The 24,324-nt window shown below is 39.9% G+C and overlaps 2 protein-coding genes across 3 annotated transcripts; both read right to left on the minus strand.

The window, feature by feature from the left end:
- Positions 1 to 128: 128 nt before the first annotated feature.
- On the minus strand, positions 129 to 15,475 carry lzts3a (leucine zipper, putative tumor suppressor family member 3a). 2 transcript variants are annotated; one of them, XM_079608130.1, is made up of 7 exons: positions 15,361 to 15,475; positions 9,654 to 10,199; positions 8,047 to 8,562; positions 6,060 to 6,188; positions 4,609 to 4,800; positions 3,551 to 3,781; positions 129 to 1,633 (listed from the first exon to the last, which is right to left on the minus strand). In XM_079608130.1, exons 2-7 carry the CDS (start codon positions 10,116 to 10,118, stop codon positions 995 to 997), a joined length of 2,172 nt encoding a protein of 723 aa, XP_079464256.1. In that variant the 5' UTR covers positions 10,119 to 10,199; positions 15,361 to 15,475; the 3' UTR covers positions 129 to 994. The 2 variants fall into 2 exon arrangements, with proteins under 2 accessions (XP_079464256.1, XP_079464255.1); XM_079608129.1 differs by having other exon boundaries at positions 340 to 1,633; positions 8,038 to 8,562; positions 15,361 to 15,472.
- Positions 15,476 to 19,532: 4,057 nt separating this feature from the next.
- Positions 19,533 to 24,039, minus strand: LOC306995574 (transmembrane protein 127). The gene is made up of 4 exons (XM_079607319.1): positions 23,730 to 24,039; positions 23,073 to 23,282; positions 21,864 to 22,025; positions 19,533 to 21,551 (listed from the first exon to the last, which is right to left on the minus strand). The coding sequence occupies exons 2-4, from the start codon at positions 23,245 to 23,247 to the stop codon at positions 21,274 to 21,276; spliced, it is 615 nt and encodes a 204-aa protein (XP_079463445.1). The 5' UTR covers positions 23,248 to 23,282; positions 23,730 to 24,039; the 3' UTR covers positions 19,533 to 21,273.
- Between the last annotated feature and the right edge of the window lie 285 nt (positions 24,040 to 24,324).

Below are 24,324 nucleotides of genomic sequence, written 5' to 3' on the forward strand. Positions count from 1 at the left end.
AAGACAAAAATACCAAGTAAGAAAAGCATTTTTTGCAGTGTAACATCGCTCAATGTTATTTATTTATATCTAGCTACACAAGCATTCAAAAGTTTGGGGTCAGTACAAATATTTTTTTTGTTGTTGTTGAAAAACATTAATACTTTTATTTGGCGAGGATGCATTAAATTGATCAAAAGAGACATTTATAATGTTCTAATGCTGTTCTTTTTAACTTTCTATTAATCTCTGCAACAAAGTATCACGGATTCTACAAAAATATCAGTTTTCAACACTGATAATAATCATAAATGTGTCTTGAGCATCAGATTATCATATTATACTGATTTCTGAAGGATCATGTGACACTGAAGACTGGAGTAATGATGCTGAAAACTCACAGGAATGAATCACACTTTATATATTCTGTATATTCACATAGAAAACTGATATTTTCAAATGCAATAATGTTTACTGCATTGTTGATCACGGAAGAGACCCCAAACTTTTGAACACTAGCAAATCTGTCTCATTAGTTGTGCACGTGTGTTGAGTATGTTTCTGGCCTTCCCGTGCAATAAACACACGGCATAAACTCTCTCGAGACTGGCACTGAGATTTGGTCCTAAAACGGTGGCGGTGTGTTTCGCGAGATCTTCCCTTTAAGAGAAACTCTCGACTCTCGTTCTGATTGTTTTAAATGCTGCTAACAAGTATATTCTTCTTATATTCTATAAGATCGTGATTAAATAATAGCCTGAACCCAGTCTGAATAGTTTACGCCCTTAAACCTTTAACCCCTGAGTGCTACGTTTCCTCACGCGACTGACTAGCGGCCAGCTCATCTGCACTACTAACCAGCCCTCGACAAGCCGGTAAAGCTAATGCTAAGGCTCATAACTACCCTGCCCTCCACCCAAACACCCGCCCTAGACAAGCAGGGCATCCTTGGACAGTCCTCGGAAGCGGTTTCGTTTTCGGATTGTACTGAATGCTATTGTAATCTTGGTTCTAGTCAGATCTCGGTGGACTCGATCCTCTCCAGTCGGGTTGGAACGGGCCACGGCGGCGCGAGTTGGTGCATCTCCGGCATCTTCTTCTTCTCTTCCACCGGCGGGGTCGGAGACGTTAGCGATATTGACACGGAAACTGGCGCCTCTGGTAAAGCCAGAGTCGGAGCGGCCATTTTGGCTCCTAGCTTGTCCACGCGCTCCTCAAGCGCCTGGTTCTTCTGTAGCATCTCCACGTAGCTTAGCTGCAACTGCGCTTGGTACTTCAGCACGCGCTCCTTCTCGTCATGCCAGGTTTGGCGTTCCTGTGCGAATGTTAGCGCTTGTCGTTCGCGCTGTTGCCGCTCGAGACGTAGCTCGCCCTGCAGTCGCTCTAGCTGACGGCGAAGGTCACCTGACTCCGCCCACTGGACCTTGGAGTCGTCGCTGAGGAGCCGATCGGGAGCCGGGAGCGCCGGGAGAGACGTTGGCGGATCCGAAGGGGACATGAGATGCTCTCGGCTACGGGACGCCACCAGTTGCCCCATATCGGACAGACTGGGATCACTGGGACGACTGGAGTTGCTGCCGAGTTCACCGAGGGCCTTCTTCAGGCGCGTGACCTCTGACTCAAACGCGCTCAGCTTGTCCCGCAGCACCGTGACCTGAAGACAAGGTTAAACATATCAACAACATACGCGATCTTTCAGATATAAATAGCAATTATGAATTAAAGGTGTAGTAAGAGATTTCTGAGAAACACTTAAACAGACACGCCCCTCCCTTTATTGCTACGCCCCCAAATGCATGAACATTTAGCATGGCTTAGCTGAAATGCAGCTAAGCCATGCAAGTGGACACGCCCACTACTGCTGATTGGCTCACTCTCTCCCATCATGAGTAGACACGCCCCCTACTTCTGATTGGCTCATCTCTCCTCCCCCATCATGAGTGGACACGCCCCCTACTGCTGATTGGCTCCTCTCTCCTCCCCCATCATGATTGGACACGCCCCCTACTGCTGATTGGCTCCTCTCTCCTCCCCCATCATGAGTGGGCACGCCCCCTACTGCTGATTGGCTCACTCTCTCCCCTCCCGCATCATGAGTGGACACGCCCCCTACTGCTGATTGGCTCACTCTCTCCCATCATGAGTGGATACGCCCCCTACTGCTGATTGGCTCACTCTCTCCCATCATGAGTGGACACGCCCCCTACTGCTGATTGGCTCACTCTCTCCCATCATGAGTGAACACGCCCCCTACTGCTGATTGGCTCACTCTCTCCCATCATGAGTAGACACGCCCCCTACTGCTGATTGGCTCACTCTCTCCCATCATGAGTGGACACGCCCCCTACTGCTGATTGGCTCACTCTCTCTCCCATCATGAGTGGACACGCCCCCTACTGCTGATTGGCTCACTCTCTCATCTTCAATCATGAGTGGACACGCCCCTTACTGCTGATTGGCTCACTCTCTCATCTTCCATCATGAGTGGACACGCCCCCTACTGCTGATTGGCTCACTCTCTCATCTTCCATCATGAGTGGACACGCCCCCTACTGCTGATTGGCTCACTCTCTCTCCCATCATGAGTGGACACGCCCCCTACTGCTGATTGGCTCACTCTCTCCCACCATGAGTGGACATGCCCCCTACTGCTGATTGGCTCACTCTCTCATCTTCAATCATGAGTGGACACGCCCCTTACTGCTGATTGGCTCACTCTCTCATCTTCCATCATGAGTGGACACGCCCCCTACTGCTGATTGGCTCACTCTCTCCCATCATGAGTGGACACGCCCCCTACTGCTGATTGGCTCACTCTTTCCCATAATGAGTAGACACGCCCTCTACTGCTGATTGGCTCCTCTCTCCTCCCCCATCATGAGTGGACACGCCCCCTACTGCTGATTGGCTCACTCTCTCGTCTTCCATCATGAGTGGACACACCCCCTACTGCTGATTAGCTCACTCTCTCGTCTTCCATCATGAGTGGACACGCCCCCTACTGCTGATTGGCTCACTCTCTCGTCTCCCATCATGAGTGGACAAGCCCCCTACTGCTGATTGGCTCCCTCTCTCCAATTATGAGTAGACACGCCCCCTACTGCTGATTGGCTCACTCTCTCCCATCATGAGTGGACACGCCCCCTACTGCTGATTGGCTCACTCTCTCCTCTTCCATCATGAGTGGACACACCCCCTACTGCTGATTGGTTCACTCGCTCCTCTTCCATCATGAGTGGACACGCCCCCTACTGCTGATTGGCTCACTCTCTCCCCTCCCGCATCATGAGTGGACACGCCCCCTACTGCTGATTGGCTCACTCTCTCCCCTCCCGCATCATGAGTGGACACGCCCCCTACTGCTGATTGGCTACAAGAGTGTCGTGCTGCTTGGTCTGATACATATAAACAACATGTCAAGTAGAAGTGGGTAAAATATCTGATTGCGATCTTTCTGATAAAAATAGCAATTATGATTTAAAGGTGCAGTAAGAGATTTCTTTTTAGACTGTGGCTTGACTAGTTAACGTTACACAAACAAGCAGACGAGCGTGTGTGTGTGTGTGTGTACCTCGGCCAGCATGGCCTGCAGCTCGGCCTCGCAGCGCTCCAGCTCCAGGGTCTTGGTGCAGAACGACTCTTTGAGGCTGATCTCGTTCTCCTCTCGCTCTCTCAGCTGGGCGTTGAGCTCCTTCATTTGACCCCGCAGGGCCACCATCTCTCCGGCGCGCTGCGTCACCTCGGCCTGACTCTCCCGAAGCTGCTGCTTCAGCAGAGAGATCTCCCCCGCCTTCTGACACACCTGCACACACACACACACACATATATATATATATATTGTTTTTTTTTATAGAAGCTGCATCTGAATTGGTATTTAGATGGATTTACAGATCAAAGTAGTTTATGGCGCTTTTCCACTGCATGGTACGGTAATTGAACCAAAGACAGTCTCAAAAACACGGTTTGAAATCGCTGGTGTTTCTGATGTGACAAACTACCTTGTAACCAATCAGATCAACGTGTGATCATCCACCAGTGGATCTCTGAGTGAGTGAGTGAGTGGAGGCGGGGCTCATTTGCATATTCATAGAACCGCACATTGGTGGCGGTAAATGTCTTAAAGAGTGAGTCAACGCGTTCAAGCGGCTGATAGATTCTCCAGTATGTGACCCTGGACCACAAAACCAGTCACATGGGTCAATTTTTTTAAATTGACATTTATACATCATATAAAGTTGAATAAATAATCTCTCCACTGATGTATGGTTTGTTAGGATAGGACAATATTTGGTCGAGACACAACTATTGAAAATCTGGAATCTGAGGAGCAAAAAAATGTAAACATTGAGAAAATCTCCTTTAAAGTTGTGCATTTATGTTCACGATTGTGCTGCATTCACTCACACAAATACATGTTTTATATATTTACGGTAGGACATTTACTAAATATCTTCATGGAACATGATCTTAATATCCTCATGATTTTTGGCATAACAGAAAAATGTATAATTTTGACCCATACGATGTATAGTTGCTATTGCCACAGATATACCCGTGCGGCTCAGACTGGGTTTGGGTCACACACACTGAGTGATAAAGCATGTTCTGCAGTGTTGTCTTCAGACTGACCTCCCACTTGGTCTCCTCGAGTCTGGGCAGAATATCGGCCTGTTCCTTCCTGAAGTCCAGGCACTTCTTCTCCAGTTCTTCTCTCTGAGCGAGCAGGAGCGTCATCTCGTCCTGGAGCCGGCGCTTGTCCTGCTGGAGACGCCCGATCTGGGCCTGCAGTGCATGCTGGGAGCGCTGGGCCCGTCGGGTCACCTGCGGGAACATGCTTTAGGTTGGGGGTGCTGGATTTTTATGGGGTTTTTTGTTGTTGTTGTTTGCGTCACCACTTTTGAATAAGAAACAATATCAAGTCTATAAGTCTATTGAATACAATTTGGTCCATTCTCCAGGACGAAAACAGTACATTTTAAACACTGCAAAGTTAAAGGATTAGTTAACTTTCAAAAAAAAATTGCTGATAATTTACTCTCCCCCACGTCATCAAAGATGTCCATGTCTTTCTTTCTTCAGTCTAAAAAGAAATTATCTATCCATCATAAAAGTGCATCTATCCATCATAAAAGTGCATCTGTCCATCATAAAAGTGCATCTGTCCATCATAAAAGTGCATCTATCCATCATAAAAGTGCATCTGTCCATCATAAAAGTGCATCTATCCATCATAAAAGTGCATCTGTCCATCATAAAAGTGCATCTATCCATCATAAAAGTGCATCTGTCCATCATAAAAGTGCATCTGTCCATCATAAAAGTGCATCTATCCATCATAAAAGTGCATCTGTCCATCATAAAAGTGCATCTATCCATCATAAAAGTGCATCTATCCATCATAAAAGTGCATCTATCCATCATAAAAGTGCATCTGTCCATCATAAAAGTGCATCTATCCATCATAAAAGTGCATCTATCCATCATAAAAGTGCATCTATCCATCATAAAAGTGCATCTATCCATCATAAAAGTGCATCTATCCATCATAAAAGTGCATCTATCCATCATAAAAGTGCATCTATCCATCATAAAAGTGCATCTATCCATCATAAAAGTGCATCTGTCCATCATAAAAGTGCATCTATCCATCATAAAAGTGCATCTGTCCATCATAAAAGTGCATCTATCCATCATAAAAGTGCATCTATCCATCATAAAAGTGCATCTGTCCATCATAAAAGTGCATCTATCCATCATAAAAGTGCATCTATCCATCATAAAAGTGCATCTATCCATCATAAAAGTGCATCTGTCCATCATAAAAGTGCATCTATCCATCATAAAAGTGCATCTATCCATCATAAAAGTGGAAATAAAAAAAATTAAAAATAGATTTTTGAAAGTGAACTAATCCTTTAAGTAAGTTAATGTTTAAAGAGGTCATATGATGTGATGTATTGTAAATTCCTTTTTCTTCAGTGTTATGAAGCTGTTAGTGCGCTGCAGGTGTGCAGTCGTGCGGTGTCGTGCGGTGTCGTGCGGTGTCGTGCGGTGTCGTGCGGTGTGTGTCGTGCGGTCACCTGCTGCAGCCGGCCGGCGTAGTTCTGCCTCAGCTCCTCCATCTCGCGCTCCCACACGCGCTGCTTCTCCTCGAACACCTGCGCGATGGCCGCCTCGCTCTGGTCCAGGTTACGCCGCATGTGGATCACCTGAGCCGGGGACAACACACACCACAACACACTCTTCATTTCAGGCATAGCTGCATTCTCAAACGCCATGTGTCAGATTCATCATGTGCATCATCTGACACTGACACTGGCATTTGAAGGAAACCGCAGGATCTGTCCTGAGGCTTGTTGAAGCTAACAGCATATCCAATGTTTAGAAACTTATGCCAACTTCTTGGAAAAACAGATTTGAATAGAGCCATAAAAATGGCAGTTTTATTTACAATCAAACAATATTTTCCTGCTAAACTAAGGGATTTTTTCTAATGTTGCATTCATTGAGTTGCTTTGACTTACCTTCACACATTTATATGAATGCAATTCATCCAATAAAAAAAATAAAAAAAATAATTCAATGGTAAAATGGCAAAAGTAAAGAAAATTAATAATATTAAATAAATAAATAAATTAAATGGTGTCTGCAAAAATAAAGAGGATAAATAAATAATTATACAATGGTGTATTCAAATTAAATGAATTAATTAAATAAATAATATATTCAATGGTGTATATAAATTGATTAAATAAAATAAAATAAATAAACAAATAAATATCCAATAGTGCATAAAAAATTAAATAAAATGTGCATGCAAAATGAAATAATTTATCATTATTATATAAATAAATAATATTTATATAAATAAATAATAATCCAATGGTGTATTCAAATTAAATAAATAAACTAAATATTCACTGGTGTATGCAAAATTGAATAAAATAAATAAAATAAAATATTAAATGTGTATGCAAAATAAAATAAATTAAATTATTGATTGTTGTAAATGTGCTATATAAAGAAAAAAGAAAAAAATATATATACATATATAATATACATACACACACATATATATATTTGCATGCAATTAAATAAAATAAATGTAAAAGCAAACACCATTTTCCAATTCCAACATTAAAATGTCAAGTTTTGTAATCTTTTGTCATTGATTGATTTCTAGTGGGGACAAAAGCACAGAGTAAAATAAGTTTCGGCAAGTACAGTAAATATCACTCTGTCATTCTGTCAAACACTTTTATTCAAAGCAACTTTAAATAAAGAGTGAATTTAACTTGACATTTAATCTCAGTGGAAAATATCAAATGTGCATGCAAAATAAAAATCCAATGGTGTATACAAATTCAATAAATTCAATAAATATCCAATGGTGTATACAAATTCAATAAATTCAATAAATATCCAATTGTGTATACAAATTCAATAAATTGAATAAATTAAATATTCAGTGGTGTATACAAAATTAAAGAAAATGAATGAATGGAATATATAAATAAACAAAGAGTGAATGTAACTTGCCAGTTAGCCTTAAAATAAATAAAATATTCAGTGGTGTATATAAAATAAAATAAAAATAATTTTAAAAATCCAATGGTTTTTACAAATTTAATAAATTAAATAAATTAAATATTCAATAGTTTATACAAAACTAATGAAAAATAATGAATGAAAATATAAATAAAGAGTCAAAATTTACCTTGCCATTTAGCCTTAAAAAAAATAATTAAAAAAATGTATATCCAATGCTGTATCCAAATTTTATAAATTAAATATTTAATGGTGTATCCAAGAAAATTAATGATGAATGACTATATAAATAAAGACTGAATTAAACATGACATTTAGCCTTAAAATAAATGAAATAAATGAAATAAATGAAATAAATGAAATAAATGAAATAAATGAAATATCCAATGGTGTATACAAATTTAATAAATAAATACAAATAAATAAATAAATATCCAATGGTGTATCCAAAATGAAAGAAAATGAATGAATGAATGAAGATGTAAGAGGATCATATAAAGGTTGTGTCACCTCACTCACTTCTTGCTCTCTCTCCCACAGCCGGTCCTCGAGGTCCTGGATGACGTCGTCTGAGCTCGGGGACGGCCTCAGGGGTCCGGGGCCGTCGCTCATGTGACTGAGGCGCTGGTACGAGGAAGAGCTCTTCCCCGAGGACGAGCGCCCGCTGTCCGACGCGCTGAGCCCGTTCTGGAAGCCCGGCTTATCCGGGACGCCGGTGCCGAGCCGGTTGATGTGGCTGGTGGAGGCGCTGAGGGGCCCGAGGGCCGGAGCCGGGCCGTAACCGGACCCGGTGTACGTGGGAAGGCTGGTGAGAGAGTTCCTCCCCGAGTCCGAAAGGCCCGGGCCCGTGTGTGTTCCCCGGCTGCCGGGACTGTCCTGGATCGGACCCGGCTCGGACCCGCCGGCGCCGGCGCCACTCGGACCCGGAGCCGAGCCGGAGCCCGTCTGAAGGGGACACACCAGGTTCTGCATGGAGTGAAAGCTCTTCGGCACCACGGGTTTGAAGGCCGACGGACGCACCAGAGAGTCGTTGGTCTGGAGAGACAAAACCGACATTTTGCTAATATTTATATAATGTTATTACACGGTGGAATACTTGATTCTGATTGGTCAATCGTGCCATTATTGTCATTGGTCTGGAGAGACAAACTGACAGAAACTGCAGCATTAAATACACAATTAACATTGTACTATTATTTATGAGTTTGTGCTTAAAATAAGAACAGATATCTGCCAATCAGAAGAATAAACTAGTTTAATCTTTGAATTAAGACTCCATTGAGATAGATATTTGTTCTTGTTTTAAAGTCCCCCTGAAGTCAATCATTTTATCTAATCTCTAATCACCAAAATTACATATTTCAACTTTTTTTTTTTGAAAAATGCCTTAAAATATCTTTGAATGTAACTCGACACCCTTGCCTCATTTAGTATGCGCGGTTCTACGAATATGTAAATTAGCCCCGCCTCACTAAAAAAGTAAAATGGTATGATTTTTCAATATCTGACTTTTTATATCATAATTATTTTCGTCATTTTGAAAATAATTCAATATAAGTATATATTAAGTATATAATATAATAACTCATGAATATACGTTTTAAATTTCATATTATGTCATAATTAACAACTTTTTTGACATTCTTAAATCACGATACATTTACTGGAGAAGCAAAAATGACTGAAGTATCAAAATATATACATAAAAATTTATAAAAATGAAGTGAATTTGTGCTTAAAGTCGCCCTGTGGTGTAAATCCAGCTTTTAATGTTGTTTATATGTCTATGTGGTGTTATTAATCTGCTTAAACCATGTGTAAATTCATAAGTCGTATTCATAAAACTGCAGTGAACCAAAGACAGTCTCAAAACCACGCTTTGAAATCGCTGGTGTTTCTGACGTCACACACTACCTTGTAACCAATCAGATCAACGTGTGATCGTCAACCAGTGGATCTCTGAGTGAGTGAGTGAGTGGAGGCGGGGCTCATTTGCATATTCATAGAACCGCGCATACTAAATTAGGCGAGGGTGTCGAGTTACATCCCAGATATTTTAAGGCATTTTTCAAGTAAAAAACATTTAAATATGTCACTTTAAGGGCTAAAATTCCGAACGCTAGTACCTGCGCATGCTCGAGTTTCCCAGAGACGGGCAGAATGTTGGGAGGATTGTGATTATCAGGTTTGGTTTTGCTCTTGTCCTTGTGCAGCGTTGGCGCTTGATGATTCCTGTCGTTGTTCAACACGACGTTGTTCCCGCACAGATCCAGACTCTCCCCGCGCCGGTGCCCGTCTCTGCGCGCGCCGTTAGCGAACACCGCGTTGGTCACGAGCCTCTCGCCGTTGACCGTGTGCTGCCGGTTAGCGTTGCGAGCGTAATCCCTCTCGTCGGCGCAGACGCCTTTGGTCTTGGTGTTCGGGCCGGGGATGCGGTCGGCGCTGAAGCTCCGGTCGTCCAGGCGCCGGCGGGTCGAGGCGGGGGCCGGGGCCGGCGCCGGTGCCAGCGGGCCGTTCGGGGTGGTGCGGGTGCCAACGCTACGCATGGTGATGGGCCGTTGACTGGAGGCCCCGCTCCCTACGCTGCCCATGCCAGGAGCCTCGAGCGCTTCACTCCACTGCCCACACACACGGGCATGAAGGAGACGGGAGCCGGGTCACACACACACACACTGCAACACAAACACACGGTACAAAATTATTCAGACACCAATTATGGTGAGAGGACACTAGTTCATTTCTGTGAGTGAGGAGAGCAAAATACAGTAAACTGTGAGATATTATAGGCAATAATTCTTCATACAGCGACTACCAGAAACATTTATACACATTTGGGACCAAAAATTATTCCGACACTTTGACCTGATCATGTTTTGCTGAAGTGTTTTTTCTTTAATTGCTAATGCTCTTTTTACACACACGCACGCACTTCTTGCTGAAGACGTTTGATCTTCAGCGAGAACCAATGAGGATCATTCTAGTGTTACGCATCACGTTTGATCTTCAGCAAGAACCAATGAGGATCATTCTAGTGTTACGCATCACGTTTGATCTTCAGCAAGAACCAATGAGGATCATTCTCGTGTTACGCATCACGTTTGATCTTCAGCAAGAACCAATGAGGATCATTCTAGTGTTACGCAGCACGTTTGATCTTCAGCAAGAACCAATGAGGATCATTCTCGTGTTACGCATCACGTTTGATCTTCAGCAAGAACCAATGAGGATCATTCTAGTGTTACGCAGCACGTTTGATCTTCAGCAAGAACCAATGAGGATCATTCTCGTGTTACGCATCACGTTTGATCTTCAGCAAGAACCAATGAGGATCATTCTAGTGTTACGCATCACGTTTGATCTTCAGCAAGAACCAATGAGGATCATTCTAGTGTTACGCATCACGTTTGATCTTCAGCAAGAACCAATGAGGATCATTCTAGTGTTACGCATCACGTTTGATCTTCAGCAAGAACCAATGAGGATCATTCTCGTGTTACGCATCACGTTTGATCTTCAGCAAGAACCAATGAGGATCATTCTAGTGTTACGCATCACGTTTGATCTTCAGCAAGAACCAATGAGGATCATTCTAGTGTTACGCAGCACGTTTGATCTTCAGCAAGAACCAATGAGGATCATTCTCGTGTTACGCATCACGTTTGATCTTCAGCAAGAACCAATGAGGATCATTCTAGTGTTACGCATCACGTTTGATCTTCAGCAAGAACCAATGAGGATCATTCTAGTGTTACGCATCACGTTTGATCTTCAGCAAGAACCAATGAGGATCATTCTAGTGTTACGCAGCACGTTTGATCTTCAGCAAGAACCAATGAGGATCATTCTCGTGTTACGCATCACGTTTGATCTTCAGCAAGAACCAATGAGGATCATTCTAGTGTTACGCATCACGTTTGAGCTTCAGCAAGAACCAATGAGGATCATTCTAGTGTTACGCAGCACGCTTGATCTTCAGCAAGAACCAATGAGGTTCATTCTCGTGTTACGCATCACGTTTGATCTTCAGCAAGAACCAATGAGGATCATTCTAGTGTTACGCATCACGTTTGATCTTCAGCAAGAACCAATGAGGATCATTCTAGTGTTACGCAGCACGTTTGATCTTCAGCAAGAACCAATGAGGATCATTCTCGTGTTACGCATCACGTTTGATCTTCAGCAAGAACCAATGAGGATCATTCTAGTGTTACGCATCACGTTTGATCTTCAGCAAGAACCAATGAGGATCATTCTCGTGTTACGCATCACGTTTGAGCTTCAGCAAGAACCAATGAGATTCATTCTAGTGTTACGCATCACGTTTGAGCTTCAGCAAGAACCAATGAGGATCATTCTAGTGTTACACATCACGTTTGATCTTCAGCAAGAACCAATGAGGATCATTCTAGTGTTACGCATCACGTTTGATCTTCAGCAAGAACCAATGAGGATCATTCTAGTGTTACGCATCACGTTTGATCTTCAGCAAGAACCAATGAGGATCATTCTAGTGTTACGCATCACGTTTGATCTTCAGCAAGAACCAATGAGGATCATTCTAGTGTTACGCATCACGTTTGATCTTCAGCAAGAACCAATGAGGATCATTCTAGTGTTACGCATCACGTTTGATCTTCAGCAAGAACCAATGAGGATCATTCTAGTGTTACGCATCACGTTTGATCTTCAGCAAGAACCAATGAGGATCATTCTAGTGTTACGCATCACGTTTGATCTTCAGCAAGAACCAATGAGGATCATTCTAGTGTTACGCAGCACGTTTGATCTTCAGCAAGAACCAATGAGGATCATTCTAGTGTTACGCAGCACGTTTGATCTTCAGCAAGAACCAATGAGGATCATTCTCGTGTTACGCATCACGTTTGATCTTCTGCAAGAACCAATGAGGATCATTCTAGTGTTACGCATCACGTTTGATCTTCAGCAAGAACCAATGAGGATCATTCTAGTGTTACGCAGCACGTTTGATCTTCAGCAAGAACCAATGAGGATCATTCTCGTGTTACGCATCACGTTTGATCTTCAGCAAGAACCAATGAGGATCATTCTAGTGTTACGCATCACGTTTGAGCTTCAGCAAGAACCAATGAGGATCATTCTAGTGTTACGCAGCACGTTTGATCTTCAGCAAGAACCAATGAGGATCATTCTAGTGTTACGCAGCACGCTTGATCTTCAGCAAGAACCAATGAGGTTCATTCTCGTGTTACGCATCACGTTTGATCTTCAGCAAGAACCAATGAGGATCATTCTAGTGTTACGCATCACGTTTGATCTTCAGCAAGAACCAATGAGGATCATTCTAGTGTTACGCAGCACGTTTGATCTTCAGCAAGAACCAATGAGGATCATTCTCGTGTTACGCATCACGTTTGATCTTCAGCAAGAACCAATGAGGATCATTCTAGTGTTACGCATCACGTTTGATCTTCAGCAAGAACCAATGAGGATCATTCTCGTGTTACGCATCACGTTTGAGCTTCAGCAAGAACCAATGAGATTCATTCTAGTGTTACGCATCACGTTTGAGCTTCAGCAAGAACCAATGAGGATCATTCTAGTGTTACACATCACGTTTGATCTTCAGCAAGAACCAATGAGGATCATTCTAGTGTTACGCATCACGTTTGATCTTCAGCAAGAACCAATGAGGATCATTCTAGTGTTACGCATCACGTTTGATCTTCAGCAAGAACCAATGAGGATCATTCTAGTGTTACGCATCACGTTTGATCTTCAGCAAGAACCAATGAGGATCATTCTAGTGTTACGCATCACGTTTGATCTTCAGCAAGAACCAATGAGGATCATTCTAGTGTTACGCATCACGTTTGATCTTCAGCAAGAACCAATGAGGATCATTCTAGTGTTACGCATCACGTTTGATCTTCAGCAAGAACCAATGAGGATCATTCTAGTGTTACGCATCACGTTTGATCTTCAACAAGAACCAATGAGGATCATTCTAGTGTTACGCATCACGTTTGATCTTCAGCAAGAACCAATGAGGATCATTCTAGTGTTACGCATCACGTTTGATCTTCAGCAAGAACCAATGAGGATCATTCTAGTGTTACGCAGCACGTTTGATCTTCAGCAAGAACCAATGAGGATCATTCTGGTGTTACGCATCACGTTTGATCTTCAGCAAGAACCAATGAGGATCATTCTAGTGTTACGCAGCACGTTTGATCTTCAGCAAGAACCAATGAGGATCATTCTAGTGTTACGCATCACGTTTGATCTTCAGCAAGAACCAATGAGGATCATTCTAGTGTTACGCATCACGTTTGATCTTCAGCAAGAACCAATGAGAAATCTGATGAGAAATATTAGAGCTCATATTGAGATCCCTGACTTTTGATAGCATACTTTTACCAGTACTTCTTTGCAAGGGTAACGATAAAATTAATACGGATGCACTGATATCAACATTTTGACTGATAGGGATAATTATTTATATTTAAAAGCCAATAACCGATATATCGTCCGATAAATCTAAGTCCAAATTTTACTATAATTTTTGAGAGCCTGATTACAAAAACAAAAGTCTGTCTCACCAATAAATCCATGTCCCAAACACACAGTTATGATGTTCTCACTATAATGCAGCCGGTATTTACATTTTTTGAAGTGATTTCAATCATATTTCAAGTAATTCATAACCATCATGTTGAACAGTGCGCATCTGAAGTGTCTCAGCTGAAGGAAATTATACATTATTTATCGGCTTACTGTTTATCAGAAGATCAAACAAATTTTCTTATTGGGTCGCTAACAATAACATTAAAAATGAACAGATATCAGCCGATACCGATATATCATGCACCCCTAAAAATAAACAGTGTAAGAATATAAACATTCAACGGATCAGTTCTCAAGACAGTGCAGTAAAGGTATCATATATTAATATATCTTGGCATTTTGATAAACACAGATGACTTCCATATTTGTATACCATGATGATAGGCTATTCGAAGGTACTGTAAAAATGCCATGGTGCATGTCCAACAGTGTGGTTTTCTGTAAAAGCACACGATGTGCACATGCTCGACTACTCTATAAACTCTGTGCCATTGCAAACGATGTGCAGTGGCATCACTGGTCCAGCAGAGCCTCCATTACTGGATCAGATCAGCACTGGCACGTGCCTCTACTACCACAGTCACTCACTCACTGGCATTACATCATCGCTCACATGCTTCATATAGCCAACACACACACTGAAATACCCCGATATAGTGTTTAATAATCACCGCGTACGCGTATAACTCGATGGCACACACGCAGACGCGACGCGGAGATGTAAACATGCAGTGTTGATGCACCAGACTCGCGCGCCGCAAAAACACACAACAGTGACAGTAAAACCAGGAGATGGAGGCCTGTACACACACACACACACACACACACACACTCACACAGCCCTCGTGCTTTAAAGATGACATCTCACTATATATGCACTCAAAACGCGTCTTCACCTTTCGAAGCGGCGCGCGCACTGATCTATTGACCAGCATTACCAGCATCAGTGAACAGGCCCAGTGATGCTACTAACCAGTTACCAGTCACCGACGCGTTCAGTTCTCTGCGTTTATCATAATAACATCATAAATTGTGCATTTAACGACGGATGCACAATGAAGATCCAGCGTTCACCTGATCGCATTACATAATGCGTGTTTCTGCTCATGCAAAATGATGCATCACTGAATCCGCATCCCTCCATGACAACAGCAGCATCCAGTGACTCCAGTCTCTCCATCACTCCATCACACACACACACACACACACACACACACACACACTCACTGTCTCGCCGCGGATCCGTCAGTCCGTGTGTCTGTCCGTTCGTTCGGATGCTGATCTGCCGTTGCGAACGAACGAACGAACGCGATGCGTTGCCGCTGACGCCCGCGTTGGAGATGAAGTGCGCGCGCGCATCAGCTGAGAGACACACCCACCTGAGCCCCGCCCCTTTTGGACGCGGGCAGCCACGCCCCCTTCCCGCATATATTAGGTAACACTTTACAATAAGGTTCGTTAGTTTAAATAAAATAAATAAATTCGGTTTACACTTTATTTTAAGGTGTCCGTGTTACAGTGTAATTATATATTTACTACTGAATAATACCAATTTACTAAATTTAGTACATCTACGTACATGTACAATTAAGTCGAGGGTTAATTTCATGTAATTATGCATAATTTACTCTATGGTAAGTACATGTAACATATAACAAGTTACAAGGACACTGTAAAATAAAGTGTTACCATAAATTCGATTAAAATGCAAAACATTTTAGTTATTCATTAGATTAAAATTAAATAAACGAAGAATACATTTAACAGTGCAAGAGAAGGGGAAATATATGTTACTTCATAGAAACTAATTTTAGATTTATGTTTTTGGTTGCACTTTATTTTAAGGTGTTTTGTTACACTGTAATTATTCATTTAAAGTCGCCCTGTGGTGAAAATCCAGCTTTTAATGTAGTTTATGTGTGTATGTGGAGTTATTAATCTGCTTTAACACACACCATGTGTAAGTTCATAAGTGGACAGCATTGCTGAGTATTTTCTGCTTAAAACTGCAGTGAACCAAAGACAGTCTCAAAAACACGGTTTGAAATCGCTGGTGTTTCTGACGTCACACACTACCTTGTAACCAATCAGATCAACGTGTGATCGTCAACCAGTGGATCTCTGAGTGAGTGGGGGCGGGGCTCATTTGCATATTCATAGAACCGCGAATACTAAATGAGGCGAGGGTGTCGAGTTACATTCAAGATATTTTAAGGGCTGTAAACGATTAATCGCGAATAATCGCATCCAAAATAAAAGTGTGTGTGTTTACATAATAAATGTGCGTGTACTGTGTATAATTATTTTATATATATAAATACACACACATGCATGTATATATTTAAGAAAAATGTGTTATTTATATATAAAATAGTTATATTTATATATAATGTAAATTATATAAAAATATATATGCAGTATATAAATGCAAATATTTCTGAATATTCTTTATACTAAATAAGGGGAGGGTGTCGAGTTACATTCAAGGAATTGTTAGTTTGTTAATTTCTCTATTTTATGGGATTTTTCAAGGAAAAAACTTTTAGATATGTAATTTTGGTGATCAAAGATGAGTTTTAAAGAATAAAGTTAATGACTACAGGGGGACTTATAGTGCCAAGTAATAATAATTAAATTTACTTACTGTAGGGTTAGGATTGGGGTTTGGTTTAATTGCATGTAATTATGCATAATTTATAGTAACTACATGTAACAATGTCACTGTAAAATAAAATGTTACCATGTTGTTGTTTTTTTTTTTTTATGTTAGAATTATAAGGATCTTCTTTCCTAAGTATCTTTATTAAATTATTAATGAATCGCATTATTAAAAATCAAATGTTGTATCTGTTAACATTAGTGTATTCATCAGTAAGATAAAGCAAATAAAGTGAGATCGTTGTATTGTTCAAGGCATATTTTATATTATGTATGCATTGTTTTAAAAACAAACTCATGAAGCATTGGAGATGAAGATTGTTCTCTCCTCTAAACGTCACGTTAATATTTCTCTCCCCATTCACAAATTAATCTGTGACATCATCAACTTCTCAAGGTTACTATGGCGATGGTCTCCATCCAACTGGTCACGTGACGGAGGAGAACGGCTCTAATTAGAGCTGAGAAATTAATGCACGCCTTCCCATGATCCCCTCTGTTACCATGAAGGTTCATTTAGTGACCGGTCCAGATCAGCAAGACGTTTGAAGCTCAACTTAGAACAAGAAACAATGAAGATATGATCATATTTTTTGTATTACACACAATTAAATGCAATGGCTTCACCAGACATGAACTGATAATCTTTAAACACAGTGTGTATTTATATTTTTTGAAATCACAGTGTTTGCCATGTCTCAAAATGAAAGATTATTGTGAAATATGCGGTTTGATTCATTCAAAAATGCACATAAATGAGATTTACACTCTCTAAATACATCATAACAATAGTCCATATGATCTGTGCATTACATTCTGAATATTTTGTATCACATTTAAATCATTATTTGCTTGTAATCTTTTCCTCGATGAGAAGAAATAAAGGTTTGTACAACATAATATACAAATAACAGAATATCTGACAACACACGGTACAATATTATTCTGTTTAAAAGAGGGAAATACAAATATGAGACAGAATTCGTTTGATTCCTCAAGATCAACGTTAGCTAGAAAACGTAACGCTTATTTGTTGATGTTTTGAAGGAGGAGCCGGAGATTTAAAGGGACAGCGCACCTAAAAATAAAAATGTGAGTATTATTATTTAAGAGTTGTTTACTCATCTTCATGTTGTTCCAAACCTGTAGGAGCTTCTCTTCTGTTCAGCACAGAAGAAGATGTTTTGAAGAATGTTGGTCATCAAACCGTTTTTGGACCCCATTGACTTCCATAGTATTGTTTTCACACAGGTTTAGAACTCGCTTGTTTCCGCCACAGAATGAAAAATAAAAAAGGTAATTGCGTCGTGATATAAAGTCGCAATTGCATGTTATGAAGTCAGAATTATGATATAAACTCGCAATTGCGAGAAATGTATATATTTTAATTGGAATTGCATGTTTTTATCTTGCAATTCGGACTTTATAATAAGCAATTGCGTGATAAAAAGTCAGAATTGCGTGATATAAACTATTCTGAGAAAGAAAAAAAAAAAGTATTTTTTTCTTAGAATTGGACTTTATAACTCACAACTGAGAAAAGATGTCGCAATTGCGAGAAAAAAGAATTGTGAGTTTTTTCTCTCGCAATTCTGACTTTATATCTCGCAATTCTGACTTTATATCTCGCAATTATTACTTTATATCTCGCAATTATGACTTTATATCTCGCAATTCTGACTTTATATCTCGCAATTATTACTTTATATCTCGCAATTATGACTTTATATCTCGCAATTATGACTTTATAACACAATTATGACTTTATATCTCGGAATTATGACTTTATAACTCGCAATTGCGACTTTATTTCACGCAATTTTAATTTTATATCTCGCAATTATGACTTTATAACACAATTATGACTTTATATCTCGCAATTATGACTTTATAACACGCAATTATGACTTTATAACACGCAATGCGACTATTTCACACAATTCTAACTTTATATCTCGCAATTATGACTTTATATCTCGCAATTCTGACTTTATATCTCGCAATTATTACTTTATATCTCGCAATTATGACTTTATATCTCACAATTATGACTTTATAACACGCAATGCGACTATTTCACGCAATTCTAAATTTATATCTCGCAATTATTACTTTATATCTCGCAATTATGACTTTATATCTCGCAATTATGACTTTATAACACAATTATGACTTTATATCTCGGAATTATGACTTTATATCTCGGAATTATGACTTTATAACTTGCAATTGCGACTTTATTTCACGCAATTTTAACTTTATTTCACGCAATTTTAACTTTATATCTCGCAATTATGACTTTATAACACAATTATGACTTTATATCTCGGAATTATGACTTTATAACACGCAATTGCGACTTTATTTCACGCAATTTTAACTTTATATCTCGCAATTATGACTTTATAACACAATTATGACTTTATATCTCGCAATTATGACTTTATATCTTGCAATTATGACTTTATATCTCGCAATTATGACTTTATAACACGCAATGCGACTATTTCACACAATTCTAACTTTATATGTCGCAATTCTGACTTTATAACACGCAATTGCAACTTTATTTCACGCAATTATGACTATATCTCCCAATTCTGATAAATAAAGTCAGAATTGTGAGATGTAAACTCGCAATTGTGAGATAAAAAGTCGGAATTATCTATTAAAATGTTTTATTCTGTGTCGGAAACAAGCTTTCGTACGAGGGCGAATAAATAACAGAATTTTAATTTTTTGGTTGAAGGATCCCTTTATCACGTGACGTTACAAAATAAAAGTTCTTCCAGAAAGCTCAAGGCACACTGAGGATCGGTGTTTGATTCATTTATCCACAGAAATCACGGCAGGGATGAAGATGAAATCAGCCCTGAATATCTTCACACGATCCAAACTCTCCCTTTCAGAGAAGAACAACTTTTACACTGAATGTGCATCAGAAAGCGGACTCAGATCGGGTCTCAGTCCACTTTCTGTTCACACCTGCTCAGATACAACATTATATTGAGTTTTATATGATTTCCTCTCATTTATGCATACATTGAATATTAAATATGATTATGCAGCATACAGGCTGTTGAGTTCCAGTATAAAGGAGTTCATTTAGAGCGTTCACATGTAATTCTGCATTTGGTCCGAGAGTAAACTGAGTTTTACTGCATGAAGCAGCTCAAGTCGTGTTGGAATGATCATACTTACAGGAAAAATACATTTCCCATAATTCTGGCAGTAATAGTAGTTGTGCTGAGGAGAAGCCAATATTGAATACTGAACTAAATTATAATTGAAGTAGCAAACAGGATACAGAATTGAAAATTAAGTTAATTTAATTAAATATTGTTCAGGTGAAATTAATAAATAAGCCCTTAGTTTTTTTGTGTATTCTATTGTGCTTTATTTTTTTAACTGTGCAAAAATAAAAATAAAATCATAAAAGTCAAAATCCAAAACATTACATTTTTCACTATGAATTACCCATAAATATGTTCTCGTCAACACACAAAAATAGGGTATTTTTAAGAAAAATGATGCATTTTTAGATTGAAGAAATTTGTTTTTAATTCATAAATAGCAGCTGTGGCGGTTTTCCACTTAAAAATTCACATAAAAATGTAATCTTATTATAAAAAATGTTTTGTTTTGGTGCTGCATGACTAAAGTTTGCTAATGCTTTAATATTAGAGAAAAATGGCAAAATAATTCAGACAAAAATAAGCAAACAAACGTAATTTAGTCCAAAGTAATTGTGTTTTATCATAAATATATATATTAACAAAATTAATTAACAAACTTATTTTATTTCAGTAACATTTTTCATTTTTATTTACTTCTTGATAATAACAAAAAATCTGACATAAAAAACCCCCAGAAATTACAAAACTATATATATATATATATATATATATTAATAAAACTAGCATACTCTCTCAATGATGTTTTGAATTTCTTTGAAGTTTAACTTAGTAAATAAATAGTGCAGTTATAGTAAACTAAAATTAAAGCATAAAAAATGTTGCTTAAAATAAAACAAACGTTAACTGAATTAATTTTAACAAAATGAAAAAAATTATATATTTTTAAAAACGTTTTATTTCAGTAACATTTCTCATTTTCATTTAGTTCTACTTGATGTACTGAAATAAACTAAAACTGAAATAAAAACAGACATAAAAAAAAGAAATGACAATAAAAATAATTAAAATGAAAACGGAAAATATATAAAACAAATTGAATATATTTATAAAAACTACAGTATGCTATCTCAATGAAGTTTTGAATTTCTTTGAACTGTAACTCAGTAAATAAATACTTCCTGTCATTCCAATTCTACATCCTGTGTGACCAATTCAACTCAAATTCACCCTGAATTTAATAAACGCCTAATTTTGCATGTGTTTGCGTTTGTTTCCCATCATACGTAATAAAGTGCATAAATCGAGTGAACCTCTTTACTTTATAGAGGTTAAACTCTATCCGAATTTACTCCTCCCTCTCAGCTTGACCAATCAGAGGCTCCGTATCCGTGTCGTCTCCGCCCACGCTCAGGTAGTCACATGACCTGCCGGGTTCCGGCCGAGCCTTGATGGCGAAAGCACACGCCGCGAGAGAGAAGAGCAAGCCCAGCATCTGGATGAAGAAGCTTTCCCCGGGGACCAGGCTGCGGCCCGGCTGAGATCCGGTGCTCCCGCGCTGCAGGTTGTGTTCGATCACACACATGCACGCCACACACACACCCAGCACCGACACACAGCTGACCGCTGAAAGCAGAGGAACACACACATTAGTAGAAGAAATGCAATGCTTTATAAATTCATCTTGGCACACTGCAAAAAATGCTTTTCTTACTCAGTATTTTTGTCTCGTTTCAGTCCAAATATCTAAAAATTCTTAAATCAAGATGTATTTTTGTCTCGTTTCAGTCCAAATATCTAAAATTCTTAAATCAAGATGTATTTTTGTCTTGTATTTTACTCATTATGCGTATATATTAACATACATAATTGTATTTATACATTATTATGTATTTTAAGGAACGACTCGTGCGGAGAGTTCAGGTTGAGTGATGTCACCTGTGGAGACGTGCAGTGATGTCACCAGCTTGGGTTGATTGACAGATGCTCCGAGGAAATCCATCAGGAACGAGGAGCTCGAAAACAAGACGGCGCAGTAACAGAGCGCGGCCAGCGAATACAGGAGCCCCATTCCCCATCCGTGCAAACCACCCAGCGGACCTACACACACACACACACACACACACACACCAAAAATATAACAGTGAGTGAGTGCGACCTGAAAGCTTCAGTGAATGGTCAGATATTCTGCTAAATAAAATGATCCTGTCAGAAGACCTGCTCGATAACTTTTCTCATCCGCACTGAAACGCGAGTGTGGACGGAGAGCGTTTTTAAACGAAAACGCCATTTTTAAAAGTATCCGGATTAATGTAGACGTAGCCTGAGAGGCTTTTCATTGTGAACACCAGGGTTTTAAATTAAAGGGGTGGTGTAATGCCCTTTTCACAAGATGTAAGATAAGTCTCTGATGTCCCCAGAGTGTGTGTGTGTGTGTGTATGTGTGAAGTTTTAGCTCAAAATACCCCACAGATATTTTTATATCGCATGTTAAAATCGTCACTTTTTGAGGGTGAGCAAAAACACACCGTTTTGTGTCTGTCCCTTTAAATGCAAATGAGCTGCTGCTCCCGGCACAGGGGGCGGAGCTTCAAGAGCTCGTGTCCTTAACCTCACACACACACACACACACACACTGAACTTTTAAAAAACACACTGCCAAGGTGGCGATGACCGGCTCACTCTTCAGAAACACTACATCTTTATTGTTTTTACAGTCTATGAAATTACTCCCTGAAACGCCTCCATTGTAGTCTTGAGTTTCTTCCGGGAACGAACACGTCACAATATTCCTCATTATAATAATTAATGAGCAGAATAAAGGGGCGGGGCCTGGTTGAGTTAGTCAGTAGTGTGTTAAACTGGTGGTTATGGTAAGGGGCGGGACATTTCCCAAACACACTCGAAGCGCTCGACCAATCACAACACACTGCTCCAGCCGACCAATCAGAGCACAGTGTGCTTTTCAGAAGGAGGGGCTTCATAGAGACAGGAAGTAAACAGAGCGTTACTGACAGACTGGGAAGAGAGGAGCCGCAACAATGGAGAATATGAGGAGAATAATCAACATTCACGCAGGAAAACCTGTTCTAGTCGAGGTATAATATGGGCTCTCTAAAATAACATTATAGAAGTATCGGATCAAACCTGTGTCCGTGCGGTTCTGGTACGCGTGCATCGTGAAGGCCACGCCGTAGATGAGTTTGCTGTCAGGGTCGGAGGAGTTCTGGACCTGGATCCAGTTCGGGTCTGCGATGGACGTGCACAGCGACACCAGAGTGAAGCACTGGCACACGGACGCAGGGGTCAACGCCAGGGTCATGCTGGTCCACAGATGCGACCTAACAGCAGAACATTCTGTGTGGACACAATACTGCACATCTCACGCACTGACTGAACCCAAACGCTTTCACACACTTTGGAGAAAGAAAAATGAAACACCAGCAATATTACTCTGTGACACATAAAGTGCACTTGTGTAGAAGATCGGGGCTAGTTGTCACATTAGTGAATATTATTATTCCATTTTTTTTTTTTTTACAGTTAGACAAAAACCTTAAAGTCTCTCTCTCTATATATATATTATACCCTACAGAGAATGTACCGTAATTAATAAACTACAAGATCACGACATAAAACAAGCACGTGACAACCCGAACCTGCCCTTTGGTCCAGATCACGTGACAACTAGCCCCGGTCTCAGTACTGTAACGTTAACTATCTCATTCAAAGCGATATTAAGCATTACAAACCATTCGAGGACAACAAAACCAAAACAGAGATTACATGTAAATAATAAGTTACCTGACAGAGTTCCGCGTGACGTCACCGAATGAAAACGACGTGTCTCACCTTGGCAGTCGAATAATCGCTCGTGACATTATTATAACCGCTATAAAACATTCTCTACGCTAAACAAAGCGTCGATGTGTCTGCACCTCTCATGCTGGACACGGATAGAGACGAACGATATGTCTTCTGGTTGCGTTAATTAAATCTCCAGCTCATAAAAGCTCATCGTGGCGGTTTAAAACACGGAACGAATCAACAACATAAGTAGATGAAGAACAGTGCGCATGCGCAGCTCCGCTCACACAGCGCCCTCTAGAGGCTCGACGCACACATGCACGACACACATTCACAACACGAGACATCTGACCCAGAATTCTTATGATTTTATTTTATTTTTTCTGTTTATCCGGATGTATAATGTATCCTATCCGATATATATATATATATATATATATATATATATATATATATAAACCCTGGCTGTATTTTTAAATCTTTAAAACCAAATACAAAAATGATGTGCAAATAGAAAAGTTGCGCTTCTGGGAAATTAATGTCACAAGACAAACAACCAGTAAACAATTATAATTCCTGCCGGGAATAAAGC

Source organism: Phoxinus phoxinus (assembly GCF_949152265.1).
Source record: "Phoxinus phoxinus genome assembly, chromosome: 3".
NCBI classification, from domain to species: Eukaryota; Metazoa; Chordata; class Actinopteri; order Cypriniformes; family Leuciscidae; genus Phoxinus; species Phoxinus phoxinus.